General features: G+C 39.8%; 1 protein-coding gene across 1 annotated transcript in view; it reads right to left on the minus strand.

The window, feature by feature from the left end:
* ARSF (arylsulfatase F) overlaps positions 1-27,435 on the minus strand; it is a 46,620-nt gene that overhangs the window by 17,861 nt on the left and 1,324 nt on the right. Inside the window, exons 2-6 of the mRNA XM_007990960.3 lie at positions 24,786-24,935; positions 20,289-20,410; positions 16,634-16,756; positions 13,439-13,862; positions 8,030-8,166 (exon numbers count right to left, since the gene is read on the minus strand). Of these exons, the coding sequence (XP_007989151.3) occupies positions 8,030-8,166; positions 13,439-13,862; positions 16,634-16,756; positions 20,289-20,410; positions 24,786-24,935 (956 nt within the window). The remainder of the gene's footprint in view (positions 1-8,029; positions 8,167-13,438; positions 13,863-16,633; positions 16,757-20,288; positions 20,411-24,785; positions 24,936-27,435) is intronic.

Raw genomic sequence — 27,435 nt, forward strand, 5'->3', positions numbered from 1 at the left:
GAGTTAAAACAATGTCATGTTGTTGCTAATATTTCCTCAGTTTGCATAGGGCCTTTAGTCATGCTACTTATCAGATAACCTTTTGCTATTACTAACACTATACCTCATCCAGATGTAAATTTACTGTTTAACTATAGCTTCTTCCAATTTTTGTTTTGTTTCACTCAATGTCCTCAGTGTGTATGGAGAAGCATGCTAAATCGAATTGGTAATGGTTTATCCTAAACTAACTCTGTGAATTTCCTTAGGCTGCTGAAGGAAATTAGTACAAATGAGGTGGCTTAAAACAACGAACACTTATTCTTTCACAGCTCTGGGGGCCAGATGTTCAAAATTAAGTTATTGGCAGGCTCACTCTCTCTCTCTCTCTCTGAAGTTTCTAGGGGAGGATCTTTCCTTACTTCTTCCTCGCTTTGGACAGCTGGCATCAGTCCTTAGCCTTCCTTGGCTTGCAGCAGCCTCATCCTAATTCACCATATCGGATTAGGACCCACCCCCAATGACCTCATCTTAACTTGATTCCACCTGCAACGACCCTATTTCCAAATAAGATCCCATTCTCACATACCTTGGGTTATGACTTGAACGTATCTTTTTGGGGGGATGTAACTCAACTCATAATACAAACTTTCCCCAACACCTTTCACCCCTGCCACCTTGATTTAAAAACTTTATTGTACCGAATGTAATGTCCTTCTCTTTCCCAGACCTGCTCCAAGGCTATTATTTTCTGCTTCATTGATCTAAAAGTCAAATCTTGTATTTCTGTGTTTTAATTTTTGTAGTTTTCTTTTTGATAGCATTTCTTATGATCACAGAAGTGTTTCTTGATGTTTTCTACCAAATACTTTCTCATCAGATGTTTCTGGAAAGTTTATTTCCTATCAGTTTATTCAGTGTGTATTTCATCATCACCTATATAATGACCAGTCCCCAGAGAATAGTAATTAATGCTCTAATCAGAGCTACCTTAGCCTTCAATATTAACTTCAAAATAACTAATACATTTATACAATCCACTCTTCCCTTCCATGTATTCAAGTTTTCTTTCATGAGTCAGTTTCAAGATACTCATTTACTGCTTGAAAAATTATTTCTAAATATTTCAGCTATTGACATTGGAGCTATAATGAATGGTAGCTGGTGATCCATCATATCTTGAAATGCATTATTTTTAACAAAAAGAAAAGGTCTTAATTTTGGTGCATATACCCAACAGAGAAACATTGTAGACTTCATGTATAACTAATATATTTTTATATATAGCTAATATATTTATGTATAGCTAATATATATATGTAACTAATTATACTATTGGACTAATACTATACTAACATATATTATACAAAACAAATGTATTTATTATATTGTATGTCAATCTTTAGAAGATATACATAACATGTAGTATATATGTATATAATAAAAATGTTTCATAAGTTACATTGTTAAAATATATATAAAATATAGATAATATTAACAGCATGATAAATAACATGTATATAGTTAGGCAATACTAGAAAGCATGCAAGAATTTTCCTGGCTACTATCTAATTAATGCATATGTTATAAGTCTCTCAAAATATTAAGAATAGAAAGATTCAAAGTGTCAGCCAACATTATGCTTAAAAGTAAAAATTGGAACTATTTCATTAATACCAGAAAAATAAGAATATTTTTGTCATTATGTAACCTATTTTTCTACATAACCTGACTGATGCAATTAACATTAAAGTTAAATACATACTTTAACACATAAAATACAAACTTAACATTAAATGTAGTGAACATAACTAAGTTGGAAACCCCAGAAAGTTTAATAAAACCTCTATAGTACTGATATATATATGTACATAATATATAATATGCATAGCATAATTGCGATATATATAAGATAGAACCATATAATATATTAAAATCTAATAATTGTATATTAATGATATGTTTATATTATATGAATACAATATATTATAACAATGTATATAAGTAATATAACTATAATACAAACTGTATGTAATATAATTTTATTATAATACCATATGTCATCTATGTGCTAATATGTGTTTTATTAAACTCTAGGGTTTTTAACATAGGCAATTCTGTTCTTTGTGAATAATACTAAATTACTTTGTTTGTATTCTTAATATTATTCAATTATATTCAATTATTCTATTTATATCTTAAAATTTAGAGAGATTACATAGTGGCCATGGAAATGATTATTTCTGAAACAGGATTTTGCTCTATCACCCAGGCTAGAGTGCAGTGGTGCAATCGTGGCTCACTGCAGCCTCAAACTCCTGGGCTCAAGTGATCCTCCCACCTCAGCCTCCCAAGTAGCAGGGAATACAACCATGGAAATGATTCATACCTTTCTAACATCAACTGAAATAAATAAATAAATAAATATAGAAATTATATGCTACAGACATACATAATATATATGAATTATGTATGATAAAACTTTCAAATTATTAATATTAATATGTATAACAAATAATATAAATATATAATATAAAGAGTTAAGTTATATTTTACATATGTATCTCATATATTGCATATAAATTATGTATATATATGGCATAGAAATACATGTTTACATTTGTATATGCAGTTCTGCCTCCTTTGCAGTTCTGCCCTGTCTGGGGGAGCTGCCCAAGCTGTGTTGCTGTCCACAGACATGCCTGCCCTGGGATTCCACCACTCACAATTGTCTGTACAACAGGCTCAGCCAGAACCCTCATCCTTGTCTCATCTCCTGCTGATAAGGCCATTTCTCCTACTCATTGTTGCACATTTTACTTTCTTATCTGCGTTCTTGAGAAACCTGCTCTTCAGATCCAAGTTGATGGACTTTCTCCCATACAGAAATGCATGACTCATTCGGCATCAGAGATTTTCCCCCTGTGTGGGGCAAGGGTGGTATCTCCATTGAAAGCCTCTCACTGGGCTCGAAGGAAGCAGGAAGCCAGGTTGGGGGAAGTTTTGGAGTTTTTCTGACTCCTGTGAAATGACAGTCTGTAGGAATCTAACGGGGCTACAGGAGGCTTCAGAGAAGAAGGTAGCTCTCCTTCTTCATCTTTCAACCTGACTTCTTTGCCCTGCATAAGAGGCAGCTGAGCTAGGGAGTAAGAGTTTTGGAGCCCAACCCTGGCTTATCTCCAAGAGCAGCCACCAAAGGCCATGTACTTTTGTCTCCTTCTCTGTGAATGGGGATAAATTTGATGATGAAGATGGTACTTGTCTGTGAGGGTGTTGCAGGGATTCATCCAGAATACACTGGTAACAGTGCATGGCCCATGGGAAGTATCACTTTTAAAAGTGTTTATTACACCAGCTGGAAAGGCTACTATTAGGTTGGTGCAAAAGTAATTGAGGTCTTTGTCATTACTTTCAATGACAAAGACCTCAATTACTTTTGCACCAACCTAATAAGTCAAAGAAATGTAAAAAAAGGAACAGATGCTGGTGAGGCTGCAGAGAAGATGCAACACTTATATACTATTGTTGGGAATATAAATTGGCTCAGCCACTGTGGAAAGCAGTTTGGAGATTTCTCAAATAATTTAAAATAGAACTACCCTCTGACCCAGTAATCCCATTACTGGGTATCTACCCAAAGGAAAATAAATCATTCTACCAAATAGACACAGGCACTTGCATGTTTATCACACTATTCACAATAACAAAGACATGGAATCAATCCACATGGATAAAGAAAATGTGGTACAGATGCACCATGGAATACTATGCAGCCATGAAAAAGAACAAAATCACATCGTTTGCAGCAACATGGATACAGCTGGAGGCCATTGTCCTAAGCAAATTAACACAGAAAAAGAAAACTAAATACCACATGTTCTCACTTATAAGTGAGAGTTAAACATTGGGTACTTATGGACATAAAGATGGGAACAATAAACACTGGGGACTCCAAAAGGGGAGAAGGAAGGTGGGGGACAAGGGCTGAAAATCTATCTATTGGGTGCCATGCTCACCCCCTGGGTGACAGGATCTATTGTACCTCAAACCTCAGCATCACGCAATATACCCAGGTAACAAACCTGCATGTGTACTCCCTGAATCTAAACTAAAAGTGGAAATTATTTAAAAATGAAAATAAGTGTTTACTCTATCAGCAGACTCCATTATTCCAGGGCACTGCTGTGGAAAACCCATGATAATTTTTTTTTTTTTTTTTTTTTTTTTGAGACGGAGTCTCACTCCGTTGCCCAGGCTGGAGTGCAGTGGCACGATCTCAGCCACTGCAAGCTCTGCCTCCGGGGTTCACGCCATTCTCCTGCCTCAGCCTCCTGAGTAGCTGGGTCTGCAGGCGCCTGTCACCATGGATGTGTTTGTTTGTATTTTTAGTTGAGACGGGGTTTCACAGTGTTAGCCAGGATGGTTTTGATTGCCTGACCTCGTTATCTGCCTGCCTTGGCTTCCCAAAGTGCTGGGATTACAGGCGTGAGCCACCGCGCCCGGCCACCCATGATAATTATAAAAGGCAGGAATGTGATATCTCTACCAGGAATGGCCACAAATAAACTTTTCTAATAAGAAAAGCAACAATTCCGGCTGGGCGCGGTGGCTCATGCCTGTAACCCCAGTACTTTGGGAGGCCGAGGAGGGTGGATCACGAGGTCAGGAGATCGAGACCATCCTGGCTAACATGGTGAAACCCCATCTCTACTAAAAATACAAAAAAAAAAATTAGCCGGGCGCGGTGGCGGGCGCCTGTAGTCCCAGCTAACTTGGGAGGCTGAGGCAGGAGAATGGCATGAACCCGGGAGGCGGAGCTTGCAGTGAGTCGAGATCGCGCCACCCCACTCCAGCCTGGGCCACAGAGCGAGACTCCATCTCAAAAAAAAAAAAAAAAAAAAAAAAAAGCAATAATTCCTAGAACTTGGGGTATCGTTACAGCTTCTGGGATAAATAATTTCAGGGTAAATACATGTTTGTTTGAGAATTGCTAAAATCATATATTAAAGCAAATGTTTATTCTTCCTAAAGGCTTGATCCTGGCTGTGTGGACAAAACATTCAAAAACTCCGGGCACCAGCATCATGTACATCTCAGTTGCGCTTTTTCAAAATATAATTTTCAGATATCACAGCTTGTCCACCCAGATTCAACATACCCATCCATTTGTGTAATACTATCTGAATGTCACTAGAAAAATCCCGTTGAAATTAAAGTCACACCCAAAGTGCCTTGTTCGAACACTATGACACATCATCAGTTTTATTAAATTAGATACTTTGGGAACTTTGTTAATTTACATTTTTAAAGCAAATAGTAATTTCTTTTAGTTATCACAGCCTGAGTTTGAATGACCTATTTCATTGATTTTCAAAGATCGAATCAAAAATAGGATCGCCACACTTTTTGAGATTGAGTGCAATATTAAGAATGTCAACTGTAAGGACTTGCTGCGTTGCCTAGTGCTGGTGGAGGCAGAAAGTAAGAGGGGTGTGCATAGCTATCTATCTATCTATGCATCTATCTATGTATCTATCTATCTATCACGTATCTATTTATCTACCTATCATCTACGTATCTGTCAATCTATCCTATCATCTATCTTATCTATCAATCAGCTATCTTATCTATCATCTATCATCTGTCGTATGTATCATGTATTTATCTATATATCTATCCATCTATCATCTATGTATCTGTTTATTCATCTACCTATTCATGTATTCATCTATAATCTATCAATCTATATCTATCTCTCGATCATCTATCATCTGTTTATCTATGTATCTATCAATCATCTATTGATCATCTATCATCTATCTATCTATCATCCATCCATCATCTACCTATCAACTATCTATCAATCCATCATCTATCTATCCATCTATCATCTATTTACCTATCATCTATCTCTGTCAATCATCTGTTTCTAAACATATGTACACAAACACTACAGACACAAACACACTTATACCTACATAAACATCCATTCATGTGTATGTATTTGGTTTGAATATTATTTATATTTTTAAATACTTTATATTTTTTATGTGTTTAAGACTATGCAAATTGGCTTTGCTTTTTCCAGATTTAATTTTCCAAAGTGTCTTTTTATTTAGTGACATATATTTCACAATATCTGTATCTGGAAAATATTATACTTTAAATTTGTGTCCTGCACATATGTGAGTTTCACTCGCGGTTTTCTTTCATTAATGTTGGAAAATTGAAGCCATTTTGCTAATCAATATATTTACCATGAAAGTCTTAGGAAATCCCATTTACATTGTTCTCTCTACAGGATGAGTTCATGAGGGTACTGGATTCTGACTTACCAGTTAATTCCCAACCCCCAACTAAGATATTGGTGCTTAACAGACCTGAAATAAAGGTTGGCTATGTCACTAAAGAGTCTAAAAATACGATTTCTCCTTCTGTCAAAGAGATACATGGGCTGGGTGTAGTGACTCATGCCTGTCATCCCAACACTTTGAGAGGCTGAGGCAGGCATATTACCTGAGCTTGGGAATTCAAGAGCAGCCTGGGCAACATGGAAAAACCTTGCATCTACAAAACATACAAAAATTACTCGGGCACAGTAGCGTGTGTCTATAGCCTTAGCTACTCAGGAGGCTGAGGCAGGAGAATCGCTTTACCCCAGAAGGCAGAGATTTCAGTGAGCTGAGATCACATCATTGCACTTAAGCCTGAGGGACAGAGTGAGATCTTGTCTCAAAAAAAAAAAAAAAAGACATGTGCACTCTATGTTCATCACAGCACTATTCACAAGAGCAAAGACATAAATCAACCTAGGTACCCATCAGTGGTGGACTGGATAAAGAAAATGTGGTACATATACACCATGGAATACTACACAGCCATAAAAAAGAACGAATACTACACAGCCATAAAAAAGAACAAGACCATGTCCTTTGCAGCAACATAGATGCAGGTGGTGGACATTATCCTATGCAAATTAATGCAGAAATATAAAACCAAACACTGCATGTTCTCACTTATAAGTGGGAGCTACTGTCACCCAGACCGGAGTGCATGGAGTGCAGTGGTGTGATCATGGCTCACTACAGCCTCAATTTATGGGCTCAAGCAATCTTTCTGCTTTAGTCTCCTGAGTAGCTGGGACTACAGGTGCATGCCACCACACCCAGCTAATTTTTGTATTTTTGTAGAGACAGGGTCTCACTATGTTGTCCAGGCTGGTCTCAAACTCCTAGGCTCAAGTGATCCTCCCGTCTCAGCCTCCCAAAGTGCCGGGATTACAGATGTGAGCCACTGTGCTCAGCTGGATTTTTGTTAAATAGATTTTAGCTGATCTTGTCACAAAAAAGTAGCAGTGTGAGATGATAGATACACTTGCTTACTGTATTACTATTACTTAATATTACTATATTATGTTACTTAACGATTACTATTTGCTTCACTATAGTAATCATTTTACTATCTATATGTATCTTTTAACATTATGTTGTGAATCTTAAATATACACAATAAAATTTATTTTTAAAAACAAAACAAAATAAGCGGGAGCATAACATCAAGTATACGTGGACACACAGATCAGAGCAATAGATACTGGGGACCACTAGAGGGGTGAAGGAAAGAGTGGGGGAAGGACTGAAAACTAACTATTGGGTGCTATGCTTAGTGTCTGGGTGAAGGGTTTGATGAGATCCTAAACCTCAGCATCACGTAATACACCCAGGTAACAAACCTGCACATGTACTCCCTGAACCTAAAACAAGAGTTGAAATTTTTGAAAAGAAGATTTGATTTGTTATCTGGCCAGCACTGGAGATGCAGTCAAGTAGACAAAGACCCCAGTTGATAAGTGGACAGCGTACAAAGAAAGGAGAGGAAATGCATATAGTTTTTTTGCTGACTTTCTCAATTGCTTGCAACTATTACCTCATTTATGTCTCAGACCACCCTGTCCCATAGGCATAATTCTCTTCACTCTACAGGTTGACCAAGAGCAGTTTTCAGGTGTCCTGTCCTATTAGTTTCTGTCCACTTAGGTCCTGTGACTTACCCATCATGGAGTCCATCTCTTCCACATTATCCCCATACAAGCCATGCTTGCTGGTGCCAATGAAATCGTCCGTGGTGGGGAGAGGTATGTGCACATGAAGAAAGGAGAAAAAAAGAAGGAAAGGTTCCTTACGGTGCCTGAGAAGACATCAATGAAACTACTTGTGAGTTTTCAACATCCATGAATGTGAAAAATACTGTTTTGGCTTCTCATAGACATGACCTGCTTCCTTCTTCTCCATGCTGCAGAAGATAGAGTGTGTCCACCCAAGGGCCCTATCCTGCATGGAATGGATTCTATGATCCTGCAGCACCTCAGCTGCTCCCTAACCCCTTTGGTGATGCTACTGAAATCATCTCTATAAACTTCATAAAATCAAGCAGAGAGGAAGGGAGGGGGAGAAACAAAAATGAACTAAGCTTGCAGCATACTCAGCTTTGATCCTGAGGTCAGCCTGCTCTCTGATCTATGTTTTCCACTTGTTTGGTACCTATTTGTCCTAGAATCACATAGACCCACAGGATGATAACATAACATTATAAAATGTTAAGTTTTCCATTTGTGGTAATCTTTCAGGTTGTGCACACCAGGGAAACTACTGATGACTGCTTCTCTGAAGGGCCCTGTGAGAAGCTGACTTACCAAAGCATGCCATTTCCACATTCCGGTGATTTCATTCCCTCTTACTCCAACCCATCAATGACCCCAAGAACCTCCATGATTCCCCTAAAAAATCCAGCCCAGAACTCCTTGGAAAGATGGATTTGAGGACAGGCACAATGGCTCACGCCTGTAAACACACCACTTTGGGAGGCTGAAGCAGGCAGATCACCTGAGGTTAGGAGTTCGAGACCAGCCTGTCCAACAGGGTGAAATCCTGTCTCTATTAAAAATACAAAAATTAGCCAGGCATGATGGTGGGCTCTTATAATCCCAGCACTGGGGAGGCTGAGGTGGGAGAATTGCTAAAGCAAAGAGGCAGAAGTTGCAGTGAGCTGAGATTGCACCAGTGCACTCTAGCCTGGGCAACAGAGTGAGAATCTGAGAAAGAAAGAAAGAAAGAAAGAAAGAAAGAAAGAAAGAAGAAAGAAAGAAAGAAAAGAAAAGAAAGAAGAAAGAAAGAAAGAAAGAAAGAAGAAAGAAAGAAAGAAAGAAGAAAGAAAGAAGAAGAGAAAGAAAGAGAAAGAGAAGAGAGAGAAAGAGAGAAAGAGAGAAGAGAGAAGAGAGAAAAGGAGAGAAAGAAGAAGAAAAAGAAGGAAGAGAAAGAAGGAAGGAGAAGGAAGAAGGAAGGAAGGAAGGAAGGAAGGAAGGAAGGAAGGAAGGAAGGGAGGGAGGGAGGGAGGGAGGGAGGGAGGGAGGGAGGGAGGGAGGGAGGGAAGGAAGGAAAGAGAGAGAGAGAGAGAGATGGATTTGAGGTCTCCTCTCATGTTTGCACTAATTGCCCTGCAATTATTAAACCTTTCTCTACCGTAAACCCTGTTGCCTCAGTGTATTGGTATGTTACTGTGTGGCAGGCATATGAACCTGGTAGTCCTGTGACACCATCACAGTTCCTTTGATTCTCAGATGCCAGGACAACTGTAGAACATACTGCAAGCCAACACAGATCTCCCATATCATGAGAGTGTGAAAAGTCAAATCCAGCTCTGTTTGGGGGATGTTCTCACTGCTCATGAAGCCTCAAACTAGAGTCACACCCTGAGACACATCAAGAGATGGTGGTATGGAAGTCATTTCTCACCAAGATCAAGAGTTTCACGAGCCATAAGCCAGTACAAACAGGAATGCCTTGGCAAGCCATTTGCACCCTGTAGTTTCTCACATGAGGATACACGGAATTAGACTGACCCACTTTTAATTTTGATAATCCACCTGCATGAATGATAAGTCCTCAGCTACCCAGGGAAGCACAAAGCACAAATGCCATTCACTGGGAAATTTCTGCTCTGATGAGATATCAAAATATAAATAAATAAAAATAAATGAATTTTAAAAACAAGACTTATGTCATGGTGTCTTGAACAGTGACCCCTCAAAATTCATGTTCACTTCAAACCTCAGAATGGAACCTTATTTGGAAATGGGGCCTCTAGAGATTTAATTAGTTAAGATGTGATCATTCTGGATTAGGATGAGTCCCAAATCCAATAACGCTGTCCCTATAGGAGAAGAGGAGACCCAAGCACAGAAGAAAAGTCGATGTGGAAATGGAGTAATGCGACCACCAGCCAAGGGGCACCTGGAGCCACCAGGAGCTAGAGGAGGCAGAAGGGATCCTCCCCTAGAGCCTCCAGAAGAAACCGAATACAATTGTAGTAGATTGAATAGCAGCCCCCAGAAATATATACATCCATATATTTTAAAGCCCAGAACCTGGAATGAGACCTTATTTGGATATCAAGACCTTTGCAGAGGTAATTAGTTAAGGATCTGAAGATGAGCTCATCCCAGAATTAGGATGGGCACTAAATCCATTGGCCATTGTCATTATAAGAGACAGAAGATGAGACACAAATACAGAGGGGAAGACCATATGCAGATGAAGCAGAGACTGGGGTGATGCGGCCACAAGCCCAGGGATGCCTGAAGCCACCAGGAGTGGGGAAGGGCAGGAAGAATCCTCCCCTAAAGCCTACAGAGGAAGTACAGCTCTGAACATTAAAGATTTAAAATTAAATAGTTTTCACCCCAAACTAAGCTGCCAAAATAAAGAGTCATGGTCAAAGTGATCAGCTGAATAATGCCCCATTCCAAAGATATCCACATCCTAATTCTCAAAACCTGTGAATATGTGATTTTACATGGTAAAAGGTCTTTGCAGACGGAATGAATTAAGGATCGTAAGATGAAGTGATTATCCTGGGTTATCTGGGTGGGTCCAGTGGAATCAGAAATGTCCTTTTGTAAGAGAGACACAGAGTGTCTGAGTCAGAAAACAAAACCCTACAAGCTAAGGAATGCAGGCAGCTTCAAGAAACTAGAAAAAAGAGAAAACAGATTCTCCCCTAGACCCCCTAGAAGTAACTAACCCCACCAACATCTGATTTTAGCCCACAAGGTTAATTTTGGATTTCTGACCTCAAGAACAGCAGGATAATAAATTTGTGTTGCATTAGGCCACTATATTTGTGGTCATTTTTTTTTTATTTTTCGAGACAGGGCCCTCACTCCGTTGCCCAGACTGGAGTGCAGTGGTGCAATCATGGCTCACTGCAGCCTCAACCTCCCAGGCTCAACTAACCCTCCCACCTCAGTCTCCTGAGTATCTGTGACTACAGATGCATGCCATCATATCCAGCTAATTTTTTGTGGTTTTTGTAGAGATATGGTCTCCATATGTTGCCTTGGCTGGTCTCAAGCTCCAGAACTTAAGTGATCCACTTACCTTAGCCTCCTGAAGTGCTGGAATTACAGGTACTAGCCACTGTACTCAGCCCTATAGTCATTTGTTATAGCAACTGTAGGAGATTCATACACTGAGAATCCAGATAAAAATAGTTTCTAGCATTCATGAACCTAATCCATTAGCTTATTGTCACAACATCCAAATCTTTGTATTTCCTCTTCACCATTGTTTTTTCCATTCAATATTATGTTATTGTGGATCATATGTAACTTTTGAAACTCGACAGAGGTTTTGGTGAACAATGTACATCTCAACAATAGGATCTGTTCTTCAAGTACTAATGTAAAGTCCTAAGGAGAACTGTGTGGGAATGTTTGAAGACTCGAACTGGCAGACAGAAGAGAATGGGATTGCTTATCTTGTACTCTCAGAGTGGTTGGTGCTAATTTGCTCATATTGATGCTCTTTCTGTAAAAATTCATAGAACTCTGCACATTTGGAAAGGTACCAGGGAACAGAAGGATTTGCTCTAAGTGACACCAAGCATTCAGTTCCAGCTACAGAGCAAATACGGCTTCATTACTCCCAGATAACATTTTTTTTAAGACAGACTCTCCCTCTGTTGCCCAGGCTGGGGTGCAATGGCATGATCTCAGCTCACTGCAACCTCCGCCTCCTGGGTTCAAGTGATTCTCCTGCCTCAGCCTCCCAGCTAATTTTTGTATTTTTAGTAGAGATGGTGTTTCACCATGTTGGTCAGGCTGGTCTCAGATGATCCACCCGCCTTGGCCTCCCAGAGTGCTGGGATTACAGGCATGAGCCATCATGCCCAGCCCCAGACTACATATTTATCACCTTCACTTGGGCTACAGAGTAAGGACAAAGCTATGTACCAGAGTACACAAGACACCTTACATCCTGAGAATCCAGATCCTAGAATGGCTATTGGTAAAGATTAAACCTCAATCAATATGGAAAAAGCAAATGAAAAATGTGCTCACAGACTTTTTTTTAAAGAAAGAAGGTCCAACAGCAAGAGGACAGATACCCTTGAAAATTTCCAGCCACTGTGTTCTGGGATGCATAAAGTTTTTATAACAATCACCTTTGACCATTTACCTCATCCAATTCATGAAATAGCCCTTCCATATCACATGCGCAAAGAGAAGCCTTCCAATTTTATTTTCCCCAAGTAGGTTTTTTTGTTTTTTAACAATAGGGACATAATGCAATGGACAACTTACTTTTTTCATCTGATTCCCTGATATGTATATATATATTTATCTATATCTATATCCATCTATATTTATATGTATCAGGGAACCAGACAAAAAATATTATAAAATATATTATATATATACATGCATAGCATATGTATACATATATACATACATATTGTAAGTGCATGTATACATATATACATACATATTATAAGTGCATATATACATATATAGTGTATGTATATATTTCCTGTTGTAAATTAACATGATGACAAGATGCATTGTAAATTAACGTAAACAATTGTGAGTTTGAGTTACTAGAGTCTGCCTCCATGGTCTGACCACATATAAATTTCAGAGCCAATAGAGAGACCATGATTTTAATAACAGGAGCCCAAACAAGGTACCACCTCTTTAGATACAAACTGATGAGTCCAACTGGTCTTCAATACACTTCATATTTTTATCTAACCCTATTACACCATTTAGCAATATTCCGTTTCCTAACTCAATATTTTTAATACCATCATCCCCTATTATTTTTATTAATGCATTGTAGATGTGCATAGTTTAAGGGTACACATTACAATTTAATACATTCATATAATTTGTAAAGAATTACCACAAATGATTTATTGTTTTAAATCAGTGTTAATTGGGGTGTCCATCACCTTAAATATTTGTCTTTTCTTTATTCTAGAGTCATTTGGCTTATTCTCTTTTAGCTATTTAGATGTGTACAATAGATTATTAAAAACTACAATCACCCTGCAAATCTATCTAGGTCCTTTTAAAAAAGAGATAATTATGATTATTACATGAATTTTTAATTAGTATGCTTACCTTTCTAAAAAGGAAATCGCCTCCTTTACCATAATGGATCCAGCTCGTTCGGCCTTCATGGGCTGCTCCGTAATCTCGTGCCCCCGCATGAGGAGGCAGTCCCAGTATAAAGGGGACGTGTAGCTGGAGAACCAAGCATAACCCAAGAGGAAAATAAACAGAATCATGGAGAAGATTAGGAGCAAGGGAACGGAGACCCAGCCACTCAGCTTTCCAAAGGTTAGGGTGAGGACGGCAATGGCAACCAGCTGCACGCAGAGCCAGAGTTGACTCTCAAAGGTTAATTCCGTGTTACGAGAGGGGTCCGGCCAGCAGCTGTCAACGAGAGTGAACGGCATGCCATAGTAGTAGTCAAACCCATAATTATATGGATGGTGGCAGTGGTCACTTCGGGAGTCGCAGTTCAAGCCTTGGTGCCATTTGCCTAAAACCAAACACACAAACACATCTACACATCAATATGTCGACATATGCCAGCACATTGCAAAGAACATGTGAGCATTCTTCACATCAAACAATCAGCTAATGCACAAAAATAAAGTAGCAGAGATATTTTCCTTGGTTTAAAAAATCCAAGTTCCACTTAGCCACATTTTTGTTGTTGTTGTTGTTCTTTAGTTTACAGAGAAAGTTTGTATTCAGATCTGGTTGTGAGCAACAGGACAGGTTAAAAAATAAGGGAGAAAAATAGAATTGTGAGTTTCTTTCAAGGATGGGAACTACAAATTTTCTCATTCACTGAGAAGACAAAGTCATAGCCACAAAGATAGATACATCACAGAGACAAGGCAGGTTGCAGATGATGGAAGAATAGATGTATACATAGATATAGCTAGATGGATACAGATGATAGGTAGGTAGATAGATAAATAGATAATACGTAGACAGAAAGATAGGAAGATAGATAGATGAATAGATGTATATGTAGATATAGCTAGCTAAATAAATAGAGATGATAGATAGAAAGATAGATGATAGCTAATATGTAGACAGAAAGATAGGCAGATAGATGATAGAGATAGAGTGAGTGGTTAGATAGATAGATAGATAGATAGATAGATAGATAGATAGAAGAGAGGAGAGGAGAGGACAGATTCAAATAAGTGATGGAGGATAGATGAAGCATGTATAGATGTGTCTGTAGGTGGATGGATGGATCGATAGATGACTGGGTAATTAGATAGATGCATAAATAGATCTGTGTTGTGGATGGATGAATAGACAGATGGGATATGATAGATGAAAATAAATTATGGAGTGTACATCTATGTATATACATGTGTATGTATATATCAATAGAGAGATAGATGTGATAAATATGATAGATACAAATAAATGATGGATGGATAGATGGGGTATGTATGTATGTGTAGGTGGATGGATGGATAGATAGGTGGGTGGCTGAGTAGGTGAGTAGATAGATAAGTGGATGGAGATATATGGGTGGATAGACAGATGGATAGATAGATAGATAGATAGGATGGATAGATGAATGAATAGATGATTGATTGATAGATAGATAGATAGATAGATAGATAGATAGATAGATAGATAGATAAACAGACAGGGATAGAGATATAAGGGTGGATGGGTGGATGGATAGAGAGATGTCTAAATAGATAGATGAATGGATGGCTAGATAAATAGATAGATACAGATGATAGATGGATAGACAGATAGATACATGATAGATGAATGGGTGGATGAATAGATTATAGACGATAAATAGATAGATGATGGGTAGATAGATACATAGATGATAGATAAATGATAGATGATGGATTGATCAATAGACAGACAAAGAGGTAGATAGACAGGTAGATGGATGGACAGATAGATGCATAGAGATATATGGGTTGATAGATGGATGGAGAAACAGAGAGAGATGACCGATGGTAGCTATAGATAAATCATGGAGGATGGACCCAGCGTGGATGGATGAATAGCTGGCTGGCTGGAAATCCTAGGAGCTCTCATTAAAACTGATTGAAGTAAGGGACTTATTCAGTAAAATGTACCACACCTTGAATGATCACCAAAGGGTACGTGTGAGTCCTGCTTGCATGTGGATGCCCAGCAAACCCCCAGAGGCTGTGATAATGTGTATCTACTAGGAATATTAACAGTTTCCTGTATGTGGTGAGGGCCCAATCAAGAATGCCTGTGCTTCCATCAAGCTCTGAGTGTCTATGGGGGTAGGTAGAGGAGAGGCAATGCTACTGGCTTAGGCTTCCTGTCCTGCAACCCCACAGAGATTGCCTTCTCTTATCAACAGCAGATGTGTTACAAAAATTGAAGGGATTTAAAATAGCACGTGATTCTCACGCCAGCTGAAACCCAGGCTTCCCAAACAGGAATGGTAGCTGGAGTTACAACTACTGGGTGGCTGAAGACTTCTATCATCCCTCGCAGTGAGAAGAAAATCTGTGTGGTCCAGTCTTAGTGGAATGAAGAGGCAAGTGACAGGATACACGGTGAGAGACTATGCGGGCAGGCAGAGCCAGAAAAATTTTATGTTCTTGTAATATGTTCATTTTAAAACATCTCCTATCACTGAGTTGTGGGAAGAATCAGACTGGGTGTGGTGGCTCACACCTATAATCCCAGCACTTTGGGAGGCCAAGGCACGCAGATCACTGGAGGCCAGGAGTTCAAGACCAGCCTGGCCAGCATGATGAAACCTCATCTCTACAAAAAATACAAAAATTAGCCCGTCGTGGTGGCACGCGCCTGTAGTCCCAGCTACTCGGGAGGCTGAGGCATGAGAATCCCTTGAACCCAGGAGGTGGAGCTTGCAGTGAGCTGAGATCGTGCCACTGTGCTCCAGCCTGAGCGACACAGCAAGAGTCTGTCTTAAAAATAATAATAATAAAAAAAGAACTCCTGGCACAAGCAATCCTCCCACCTCAGCCTCCAGAGTAGCTGGGACCATAGGCACATGCTGCCATGCCCAGCTAATTTTATATTTTTAGAGACAGGGTCTTTCTATGTTGTCCAGGCTGGTCTGAAACTCCTGGCTTTCAGCGATCCTCCCACCTTGGCCTCCCAAAGTGCTGGGATTGTAAGAATGGGCCACTGAGCCTTTACATAAGACATTGTAAAATAAAGTGTTTCCGAGAAAGTCATAAATCAAGCGTAGAACAAAGGACATTATTACCTTATGATCAATGACTAACACCAATCCTTGTGTCTTACCTATAAGCCCCGTGCTGTATCCTTGCTTCTTTAGCAAGGCTGCAAATGTTGTCTCATTAAGAGGGAGGCCTGCGGGGACTGCAAGATTACGGACGACACGTCTATTACCACTAGAAACCATACCTAGAAGTAGCGTGGAAAAAAGTACAATGAGTAGGTGTTGCTATGGAGGGAATATTTTTGTCACTCCAAAATTTGCACATTGAAACCCTCACCTGCAAGGTAATGTTTAGGAGGTAGGGCTTTTAGGAGGGGATGAAGTCAGGAGGATGGCGCCTCAAGAATGAATCAGTGCCCTTACAAAAGGGACCCCAGAGAGCTCCCTCACCCTTCCACCATGTGAGGACACAGCAAGAGGGCACCGTCTATGAACCAGGAAGCAGGTCCCCAGCAGACACTGAAGCTGGCATGCCTTGATCTTGGCCAGCCTCCAGAACTGTGAGCAATAAACGTCTGCCCCCGGGTTCCAGCAATTCTTCTGTGTCAGCCTCCCAAGTAGCTGAGATTACAGGCAAGTACCACCATGCCCAGCTAATTTTGTATTTTTGGTAGAGACGGGATTTCATCATGTTGGCCAGGCTATTCTTGAATTCCTGACCTCAACTGATCTGCCCTCTTCAGCTTCCCAAGGTGCTGAGATTACAGGTGTGAGCCACTGTGCCCCAGCCCACTTCCCTCACCTTTAAAAATAGAACCATATGATTGGATGTGGTGACTCACACCTGTAATCCCAGCACTATGGAAAGCCGAGGCAGGAGGATTACCTGAGGTCAGGAGTTTGAGACCAGCCTGACCAATATGGTGAAACCCAGTCTGTACTAAAAATACAAGATTAGCTGGGCATGGTGGTACATGCCTGTAATCCCAGTTACTTGGGAGGCTGAGGCAGGAGAATCTCTTGAACCCAGGGCCAGAGGTTCAAGTGAGCCAAGATTGTGCCACTGCTCTCCAGACTGGGCAACAAGAGTGAAACTCCATCTCAAAAAAAAAAAAAATATAGAACCATGCAACCCAACAATTTCACTCTTGGGGAATATCAAAAGAATTGAGGTTCCTGAGGAACTCAAAAGGATTGAAAACTGGTATTCAAAGAAAAACTTGCACGTGTATGTTCATAGCTATATTCCTCACAATCACTAAAGGGTAGAAACATCTTGTTGTCCATCAATTGATGAATGGATGGAGAAACTGCAGTGAACCCATGCGAGGGAATAGTATGCAAAATAAAAATAAAGCTCTGGCCCAGGCCACCATAAGACATTATGCTCAGTGACAGCAGCCAGTCACAGACTGTCACATACTGTATGATTCCTTTGATGTGAAATGTCCAGGGCAGACACGTTCGTAGATGGAAAGTGGATTCTTGGTAACCAGGGGCTGGGAGAAGGGAGAATGGGGAGTGATTGCTTCATGGTGACAAGATCTCCTTTGTGGGTGATGGAAATGTTCTAGAATTTGATAGAGGTGATGGTTGTACAATATTGGAAAAGAGCTACAAGCTACTGAATTGCACACTTTAAAACAGCTAATTTTGGCCAGGCGCGGTGGCTCGTGCCTAAAATCCCAGCACTTTGGGAGGCTGAGGTGGGCGGATCACTTGAGTGCAGGAATTCGAGACCAGCCTGGTTAACATGGTGAGACGCGTCTCTTTCAAAAATACAAAAATTAGCCGGGCATGCTGGCGGGTGTCTGCAAGCTCAGCTACTCAGGAGGCTGAGGAGGGAGAATCGCTTGAGCCCGGGAGTTTGAGGCTGCAATGAACTGAGATTGTGACACTGCACTTCAGCCTGGGCAACAAAGGGAGACCCTATCTCAAAAGTAAAAAACAAAACAAACAAAAAAAGTCACCAGGTTGGGTGCAGTTGCTCATGTCTGTAATCCCAGGACTTTTGAAGGCCAAAGAGGGAGGATGGCTTGAGTTCAGGAGTTCAAGACCAGCCTGGGGAACACAGCAAGACCCTAAGTAATTTAAAGATTAGCCAGGCATAGTGGTGCACACTTGTGGTCCCAGTTACTTAGGAAGCTGAGGTGGGAGGATCACCTGAGCCTGGAAGGTTGAGGTTGCAGTGAGCCATGATTATACCACTGCACTCCATCCTGGGCAACAGAGCAAGACCCTGTCTCAAAATAATAGTAATAAATTAAAAAGTAACGAGAACATGACAATTAGAGCTTAGGATAATTTCCTTCTTCTTGTTTCATTTTTGTTTTATCTAAAATTGATATATGGCCAGGTGTGGTGGCTCACACCTGTAATCCCAGCACTCTGGGAGGCCGAGGTGGGTGGATCACCTAAGGTCAGGAGTTCGAGACCAGCCTGGCCAATATGGCAAAACCCCATCTCTACTAAAAATACAAAAACTAGACGGGCCTCATGCCACGTGCCTGTAATCCCAGCTACTCAGAAGGCTGAGGCAGGAGAATCGCTTGAACTCAGGAGGCAGAGGTTGCAGTGAGCCGAGATTGCACCACCGCACTCCAGCCTGGGTAACAGAACGAGACTCCACTTCAATAATAATAATAATAATAATAATAATAATAATAAATAAAATAAAGTTGATATAAATTGAGCAAAGGGATAATACTACTGTCTCCATGGGTAAAATGTTGTGATGAAAGTTGTCCAAAAATCAGATAGCTATTTCTTGGTTTATGACTTTGTGGGTTTTTGGTTGTTGCTGTTTGTTTGTTTTGAGACGGAGTCTCGCTCTGTCACTCAGGCTGGAATGTGGTGGCACAATCTCGGGTCACTGCAACCTCTGCCTCCTGGGTTCAAGCGATTCTCCTGCCTCAGCCTCCTGAGTAGCTGGGACTACAGGTGCATGCCACCACACCTGGCTAATTTTTGTATTTTTAGTAGAGACGAGGTTTCACCATGTTGGCCAGGCTGGGCTCAAACTCCTGACCTCAAGTGATCCACCCTCCCAAAGTGCTGGGATTACGGGCGTGAGCCACCATGCCCAGCCATGACTTTGTGGTTTGAAAGAAAAAAAGATATATTTTGGTGACAGAGTGAATGTGTAAACACATGTGGTGTTAATTATTTCATTCCAAGAGAGTTTATCTTTGTTGACCCGGGAAACTCAAACGTACACCTTATGACTTGGAATTCAGGTAAAAAGTTGTCATTGCATCAAAAGACAACTCAGTCACACAGGGTGATCTTGCATCTCTTAGAAGTGCAGTGATTTTGAGGTGGACAGTGGTAGCTGTGTATGCCAGTGCATCTATGCACATGTGTGCTTTTTCTTTTCTTTCCTTTGTATCTTTTTTTTTTCTTTCTTTCTAAGACATGCTCTATCAACAAGGCTAGAGTGCAATGCTGTGATCACACTCACTGCAGCCTCAAACTTCTGGGCTCAAGCGATCCTCCCACTTCAGCCTCCCAAGTAGCTGGGACCACAGGCGCATACCACCATGCTCAACTTATTAAAACATTTTTTTGTAGAGATGGGGTCTTGCTCTGTTTCCCAGGCTAGTTTGAAACTCCTGGGCTCAAGCAATCCTCCCACCTTGGCCTCCCGAGTTCTGGGATTACAGGCATGAGCCATCGTGCCCAGCCCTTTTTTACTTGTTAACGTAGTCAAGCCACATTTTTATTTCCTCTCATCCTAACATGAGGGCAGAGTCCAGCAGAGCCCGCCAGTTTGCACACCTGATCGGATGGGGTATCTTCCCGTCAAGAACGCGGACCGGCTTGGGCTGCAGAGGGAGGCGGCCGAGATGTGTTGAGTCAGTTGCACGCCTTCCCTGGCAAGGCGGTCGATGTGAGGCGTCCTGAAGCAGGAGAGGCAAGGTGTATTGGAGAGAAGGAAAAGGTGGGGGGCAGGGGAAGCAGAGAAGAAGAGTGAGAGAAAGACAGAGAAAGACAAACAGAAAGGCACAGGTGGAAAGAGAGAGGAGAAACAGACAGGGAGAGAGGGAGAGACCCAGAAAGCGAGGCAGAGAGAGACAGACAGAAAGAAAGGATAAGAGAGAGAGAGAGATGAGAAAGAGAGCAACAGAGAAGGACAGAAAGAGACAGATGAAAGAGACAGATGAAAAGAGAGAGAGAGAAAGAGACAAAGGGTAAGACACACAGAGAGAAACAGAAAGAGATGGAAAGAGAGAGAGAGACAGAGGGAGAGAGAAAGAGACAGACAGAAAGAGGGAGAAAGAGAAAGACAGAGAGGGACAAACAGAGAGAAGATGAGAGAGAGAAAGAGAGAGAAATAGAAAGACAGAGATGGAAAGAGACATACAGAGTTCAAGAGAGAGACAGAGAGAGAGAGACAGAAAGAAATGGAAAGAGATAGAGGGAGGGAGACAGAGAGAAACAGAAAGAGAGGTGGAAAAAGAGAGACAGACAGACGGAGGGAGATAGAAAGACAGAGAGAGACGAACATAAAAAGAGATATGAAAAGAGAGAAAGAGACAGAGAGAGATACAGAAAGAGAAATGGAAAGAGAGAAGAAGATAGAGAGAAAGAGAGAGACAGAGAGTGATGGGAAGACCGAGAGAGGGAGAGAGAAGGAAAGACAGAGAGAAAGAAATGGATAGGATGAGATAGACAGAGAGAGATGGAGACAGAGACAGCCAATCAGAGGGAGACATAGAAAGAGATACAAGCAGACAGAGAAAGGGGGGAGACAGAGACAGACATAGAAAGAGATGGAGAGACAGAAAGAGATGGAAACAGAAGGACAGAGAGAGGGAGAGAGACAGAAAGAGATAGGAAGAAATGGATAGAATGAGATAGACAAGAAGAGAGGGAGACAGAGACAATCAGAGAGAGATAGAAAGAGAGACAAGCAGACAGAGAGGGGTGACACAGACAGGCATAGAAAGAGATGGAGAAACAGAAAGAGGAGAGAGAGAGAGACAGAGAGACAGACAGGGAGATCTGAAGATAAACAACATCTCTGTTTGTCATGATTTCCAGGTGCCCAGAGGTAACTGCACACGGAGTTCATTTTTCTTTTTTGCCCGTGTCAAGGTGAAGTGTAACTGAGATTCCAGGCAGCTGTTGTTCCGCGGGGATCGTATACCTGGGTGCCGCTATATGGTGTCCATTCACTGTACTACAGCCTTACAAAACAAAATGCTTAAGGGATGGGGTCTGATTCATCGAGGCTAATTGCTTACAGACCTTACTTATGCCTGACTACTCACAGACCACCACCCACCGGTTTGATAGATACATTTCCCTGCAGTCTACGTAGGTTGCAAAACTGTCATATGATTAAATAACCAAAAGAAGGAAATCCCATCATTTTTGACAACACAGATGAACTGGAAGGGTATTCGATTAAATGAATAAAGCCAAGCACAGAGAGACAAACATCGCATGATCTCACTTATGTGTGGAATCTAAAATAGCAAACTCACAAGTAGACAGTAGAATGGAGGGTATCGGGCTGGGGTGAGGGTGGAGAACAGGTAGGTTAAAGGACACAGCGTTTCATGGAGCCAAACATGAATGAATCCTCTATTTGATTTATTCCTCACATAGAGGAATAAATTTAAGAGATCTGTTTGCAGATTGTGGTGACTAGAGTTAATAAGAATGTATTCTATTCTTGAAATGCCATCATTTTAACCATTCTCACCACATATAAATCATAAGTATGTGTGGTTGTGCATGTTAATTAGCTTGATTTAGCTATTCCACAATGGATCCATGGATCGAAACATCATGATGTACACCAGAAATACAACTGTAATTCGTCAATTAAAAAATAATTTAACAAGAGACTTCTGGAGGCCGGAGAGACTTCTGAAAAAAGAGTCAATCTCCTCTTGGATGAAAATAAAATATAATGAGTTCTACATTTATTCATGAGAGAAATTATGACAGGTAACTGGTGCAAAAAGAATTTCCAGCTTTACCAAGGTGCGTATCTAATTTTTTTTTCAGATATGGAAGTCACCTACCGACCTTTTTTTTTTTTTTTTTTTTTTTTTTTGAGACAGAGTCTCGCTCTGTTACCCAGGCTGGAGTGCAGTGGCCGGATCTCAGCTCACTGCAAGCTCCACTTCCCCAGTTCATGCCATTCTCCTGCCTCAGCCTCCCGAGTAGCTGGGACTACAGGCGCCCGCCACCTCACCCGGCTAAGTTTTTTTTTTTTTTTTTTTTTTTTAGTAGAGACGGGGTTTCACCGTGTTAGCCAGGATGGTCTCGATCTCCTGACCTCGTGATCCACCCATCTCGGCCTCCCAAAGTGCTGGGATTACAGGCTTGAGCCACCGCGCCCGGCCCACCTACCGACTTTTAAAACATTATTTATTTTGCAAAGAAAAAAATTGTAAACTGCATTCCTGGAGCACATGTGCCTGGTTTTAGATTTCGCATTATAATCTCACTTCTCAAATTGCTAGTATTTTCAGCAAAACACCGATACTCCACGCTAACATACTCTCTGTAAATATCTGCTATTTATGGACACCATGTTGCTGTGCTTTTGGGTGAGTCCTCCCTTCTTTTCTCTTAAGTAATGGTTGATTTTTGGCGACTACTTTTTCATGACTCTTAGCTCTGTTGTCGAAAACTGTGATGACTACCTTGAGCATCTATTAGTCACACAATGCAATGATCTTAAAAGTGTATGATGTATGTCTTATAATGATGTACTCCTAAGCTCAGTATAAGAACGGCTAATACAGATGGCTTCTATAATCCACCACGAAGCTCTGAGTTTGTTTCATATCTGTTTTTCTTCTTTCAGAATGCCCATTGTTAAAAATACAAGCTCATCACCTTAAAGAATCTGTTGGCTCCCCAAATTAGGAAAACAGAATGAATTCTACTGAATATACATATTCACATTTATATATTTATGAATATATGTAATTGAATATATATTCATAAATATGTATAAATTTATGAATTTATGAAGAAGGAAATCCCATAATTTTCAACACAGATGAATTCATAAATATGTATAAGTTTATGAATATATTTATATATTATGAATATGAATATATTTTTATAATATATTTTATATATTAATATATATTTACAATATATACTATATATTATTAATATATTTACAATATATACTATATATTAGTATATATTTATAATATATACTATATATTATTTATATATATAATAATATATACTTTTATATATTATGAATATGTATGAATATATATTTGGTTTATATAAATATTTACATAAATTTACAAATATATAAATATTTATTATTTTATATAAATATTTTACATATATTTATTTAAATATACTTCTATAAAATATATAAATATATATTTATATTTACTTAAATAAATTTATATATAAATGTGTATAAATTTATTTAAATATATTTGTATGAAAATGAATATATATTCATAAACATACAAATATGTATATATTCATGTATATATGAATAACATATTCATATATATTTGTAATATATTATATACTCATATATTATAAATATATTCATAAATGTTTATATATTGAATATACATTCATATATTCATAAAAGATTGATATATAATATAATAAATGTATGATATATATTTTATGTTAGAATATATTCATATATGAAATATATCACATATATTTATAATTATATTTATGTGTTTATGTCTGCAATGTACATGTATATACAATCATCATGCTTCATAATAGACTGCATGATAGAGGGTAGTTGTGTGTTAGGTACTATTCTAAGTTCTTCACACATATAAACTCAGGGGTATAAAGTCTTCTCTGCATTAGACAAATAAGAAAACTAAGACACAGAGAGGTTCAGCAACTTCTCCAAGACTTCAGAGCTAGTAAATGCAGAGCCAGGACTCGGGTCCGGACAGCCATGCTTTTACTATGACTATCCCAGTTAATGCTAGAGACGCTGGATGAGCTGATTACCCTGATCTGATCACTATACATTGTATGTATCCCAACCTCACTGTGTACCCCGTGAAGATGGACAATTATTATTTCTTAAGTTTAAAAGCTGAATGAGATTCAAATTAAAAGTATTAAAAATGTAATTGTGAAACTATTAAATAATCTAAATAATGTAAAACTATCAAAAAGTTTAAAGTAACTTAAAAAAACCCAACAAATCCATTTGGTTTTGCATATAGATGCAGTCGTATAATTTATCAGCCTGCGGAACCTGAATGACTGATGAATGTATGACTCGCCATGAAACCGCCTTACCTGATGGTATCATTGCCATAGCAGCCCAGATCTCCAATACCCAGGTCATCAACCATGATCAGGACAATATTAGGCTTGTCGTCATGCACCCTGTGTGCCTGGCACGTGTTCAAGAGTGTGCACACCAAAGACATGAAGACCAAGGGGCTCCTGGAAAGCAAGCGGGGATTTTATTGGTATCAGGCTTCTGTGGGTGGATTCAGGATCCACCTCCCAACACAACACAACACAACAGGGGTCTTTGGAGATCACGTGGATCTCCCAGACGTCTACCTAAGCTCAAGAGTGTCTCTCTCCAAGCACCAAGCACTGCTGCTGAATGGTAGCAGAAGTGCCCAAAGGAATGCTCTCTTGGCTTCTCACTTTGCATAAACTAAGGCTAAAACAACAGATGTTAACATGGATGCAGTGAAAAGGGAACCCTTTTACACTGCTAATGGGGATGTACAACCGCTGTGGAAAACAGTATGGAGATTCCTTAAAGAACTAAAAGTAGATCTACCATTTGATCCAGCAATCCCACTCCTGGGTATCTACCCAGAGGAAAAGAAGGCATTATATATAAAAGACACTCGAAGCCGGGTGTGGTGGCTCACACCTGTAATCTCAGCACTTTGGGAGGCCGAGGTGGGTGGATCACCTGAGGTCAGGAGTTTGAGACCAGCCTGGCCAACATGGTGAAACTCTGTCTCTACTGAAAGTACTAAAATTAGCCGGGGGAGGTTTCAGTGAGCCAAGGTTGCACCACTGCACTCCAGCCTGGGTGACAGACCGAGGCTCCATCTCAGAAAAAAGAAAAAACAAAAACACAAAAACCCCACAAACAACAACAACAACAACAAAAACAAAGACACTTGCACATGCATGTTTATAGCAGCACAATTTGCAGTTGTAAAAATGTGGAACCAACCCAAATACCCATCAATCAATGAGTGGATAAAGAAAATGTGGTGTATAGAGATACATATCTATAGATTTTATGCAAAGTGAGAAGCCAAGAGAGCATTCCTTTGGGCACTTCTGCTGCCATTCAGCAGCAGTGCTTGGTGCTTGGAGAGAGACACTCTTGATCTATAGATATCTACATGTACCACATTTTCTTTATCTATATAGATCTATAGATATCTATCCATATCACATTTTCATATACATACACATACACACACACCATGGAATACTACTCAGCCATAAAAAGGAATAAAATAATGGCATTCGCAGCAACCTGGATGGAGTTGGAGACAATTATTCTAAGTAAAGTAACTCAGGAATGGAAAACTAAATGTTGTATGTTCTCACTCGTAAGTGGCAACTAAGCTATGAGGATACAAAGACATAAGAATGACGCAATGGACTTTGGGGACTCAGGGAAAGGGTGGGAGGGGAGTGAGGGATAAAAGACCACACATTGGGTACAGTGTACACTGCTCGGGGGATGGGTGCATCAAAATCTCACAAATCACCACTAAAGAACTTATCCAGGTAATCCAACATCACCTGCTCCCCAAAAACTATTGAAATTTTTTTAAAGGCTAAAGTAGATGCCCTTCCAGGAGGGAAGTCTGAAAACATGTACTCAGAGGCAAATCATTGCAGAAGACGGAGACGATAAGACTCCTGAGGTTAACTCCCTCTTCCAGGGTCTTAACCTCATTTAAGGGACTTAAATGAGTCTCTAAGGTTAAGGGATTTAACCTTAACTTAATTCTAAGATTAGAGTTTTTATTCCAATTTAAGGGCATGTGGGTGTATGTGTTCCTTACAGTACTATTCACAATGGCCAAACACCTCAGTGTCCATCACTGGATGAATGGATAAAGAAAATGCGGTGCATATACACCATGGAATACTATTCAGCCTTAAAAAAAGACTGAAATTCTGTCATATATGACAACGTAGATGAACCTGGAGGCCATTATGCTAAGGAAAATAAGCTTGGCACAGAAACGCCAATACCACATGATCTCACTGTCTGTGGAATCGCAAAAAGTTGATCTCATAGAAGAAAAGGCTAGAATGATGCCCGCTAGGAGCTGGGGGGCCAGTGGGGGGCTTGGGGAGATGTTGGTCGAAGGATAAAAAATTTCAATTTGACAGGAGAAATGAGTTCAAAGAATCTATTATACTTGTGTTGACTATAGTTAATAAGAATGTACTTTAGAGTTGAAAATTACTGATAAAATCTACTCAAAGTGTTCTCATCACAAATAGGTAAGTGGATGAAGTACCTTGTATTAGCATAATTGAGCCATTCCAAAATACAGGCGTATTTCAAAACATCAAGTTGTACACCGTAAATCTACACAATGTTTATATGTCAGTTTTTTTGACTCAAGGGACAATAAAAAAAGAAAAAGAAATTAAAAAAAAAAGAAAAATGAATTTAAATAAAGAAACAAAAAATAAAAATAAAATATTCATAAATACATGCAATTTATCATTACTCCAAATTTTTAAAAAGTCAGGCTGCAGTGGCTCACACCTGTAATCCCAGCTTTTTGGGAGGCTGAGGCAAGAGAATCAGTTAGTCACCAGCTTGGGCAACATAGTGAGACCCCATCCCTACAAAATATATAAAAATGAGCTGGGTGTGGTGGTGCATGCCTATAGTCCTAGCTATTCTGGAGGCTGAGGTGGGAGGATTGCTTGAGCT

This window comes from Chlorocebus sabaeus, chromosome X (assembly GCF_047675955.1).
Source record: "Chlorocebus sabaeus isolate Y175 chromosome X, mChlSab1.0.hap1, whole genome shotgun sequence".
In the NCBI taxonomy this organism is placed as follows: Eukaryota; Metazoa; Chordata; class Mammalia; order Primates; family Cercopithecidae; genus Chlorocebus; species Chlorocebus sabaeus.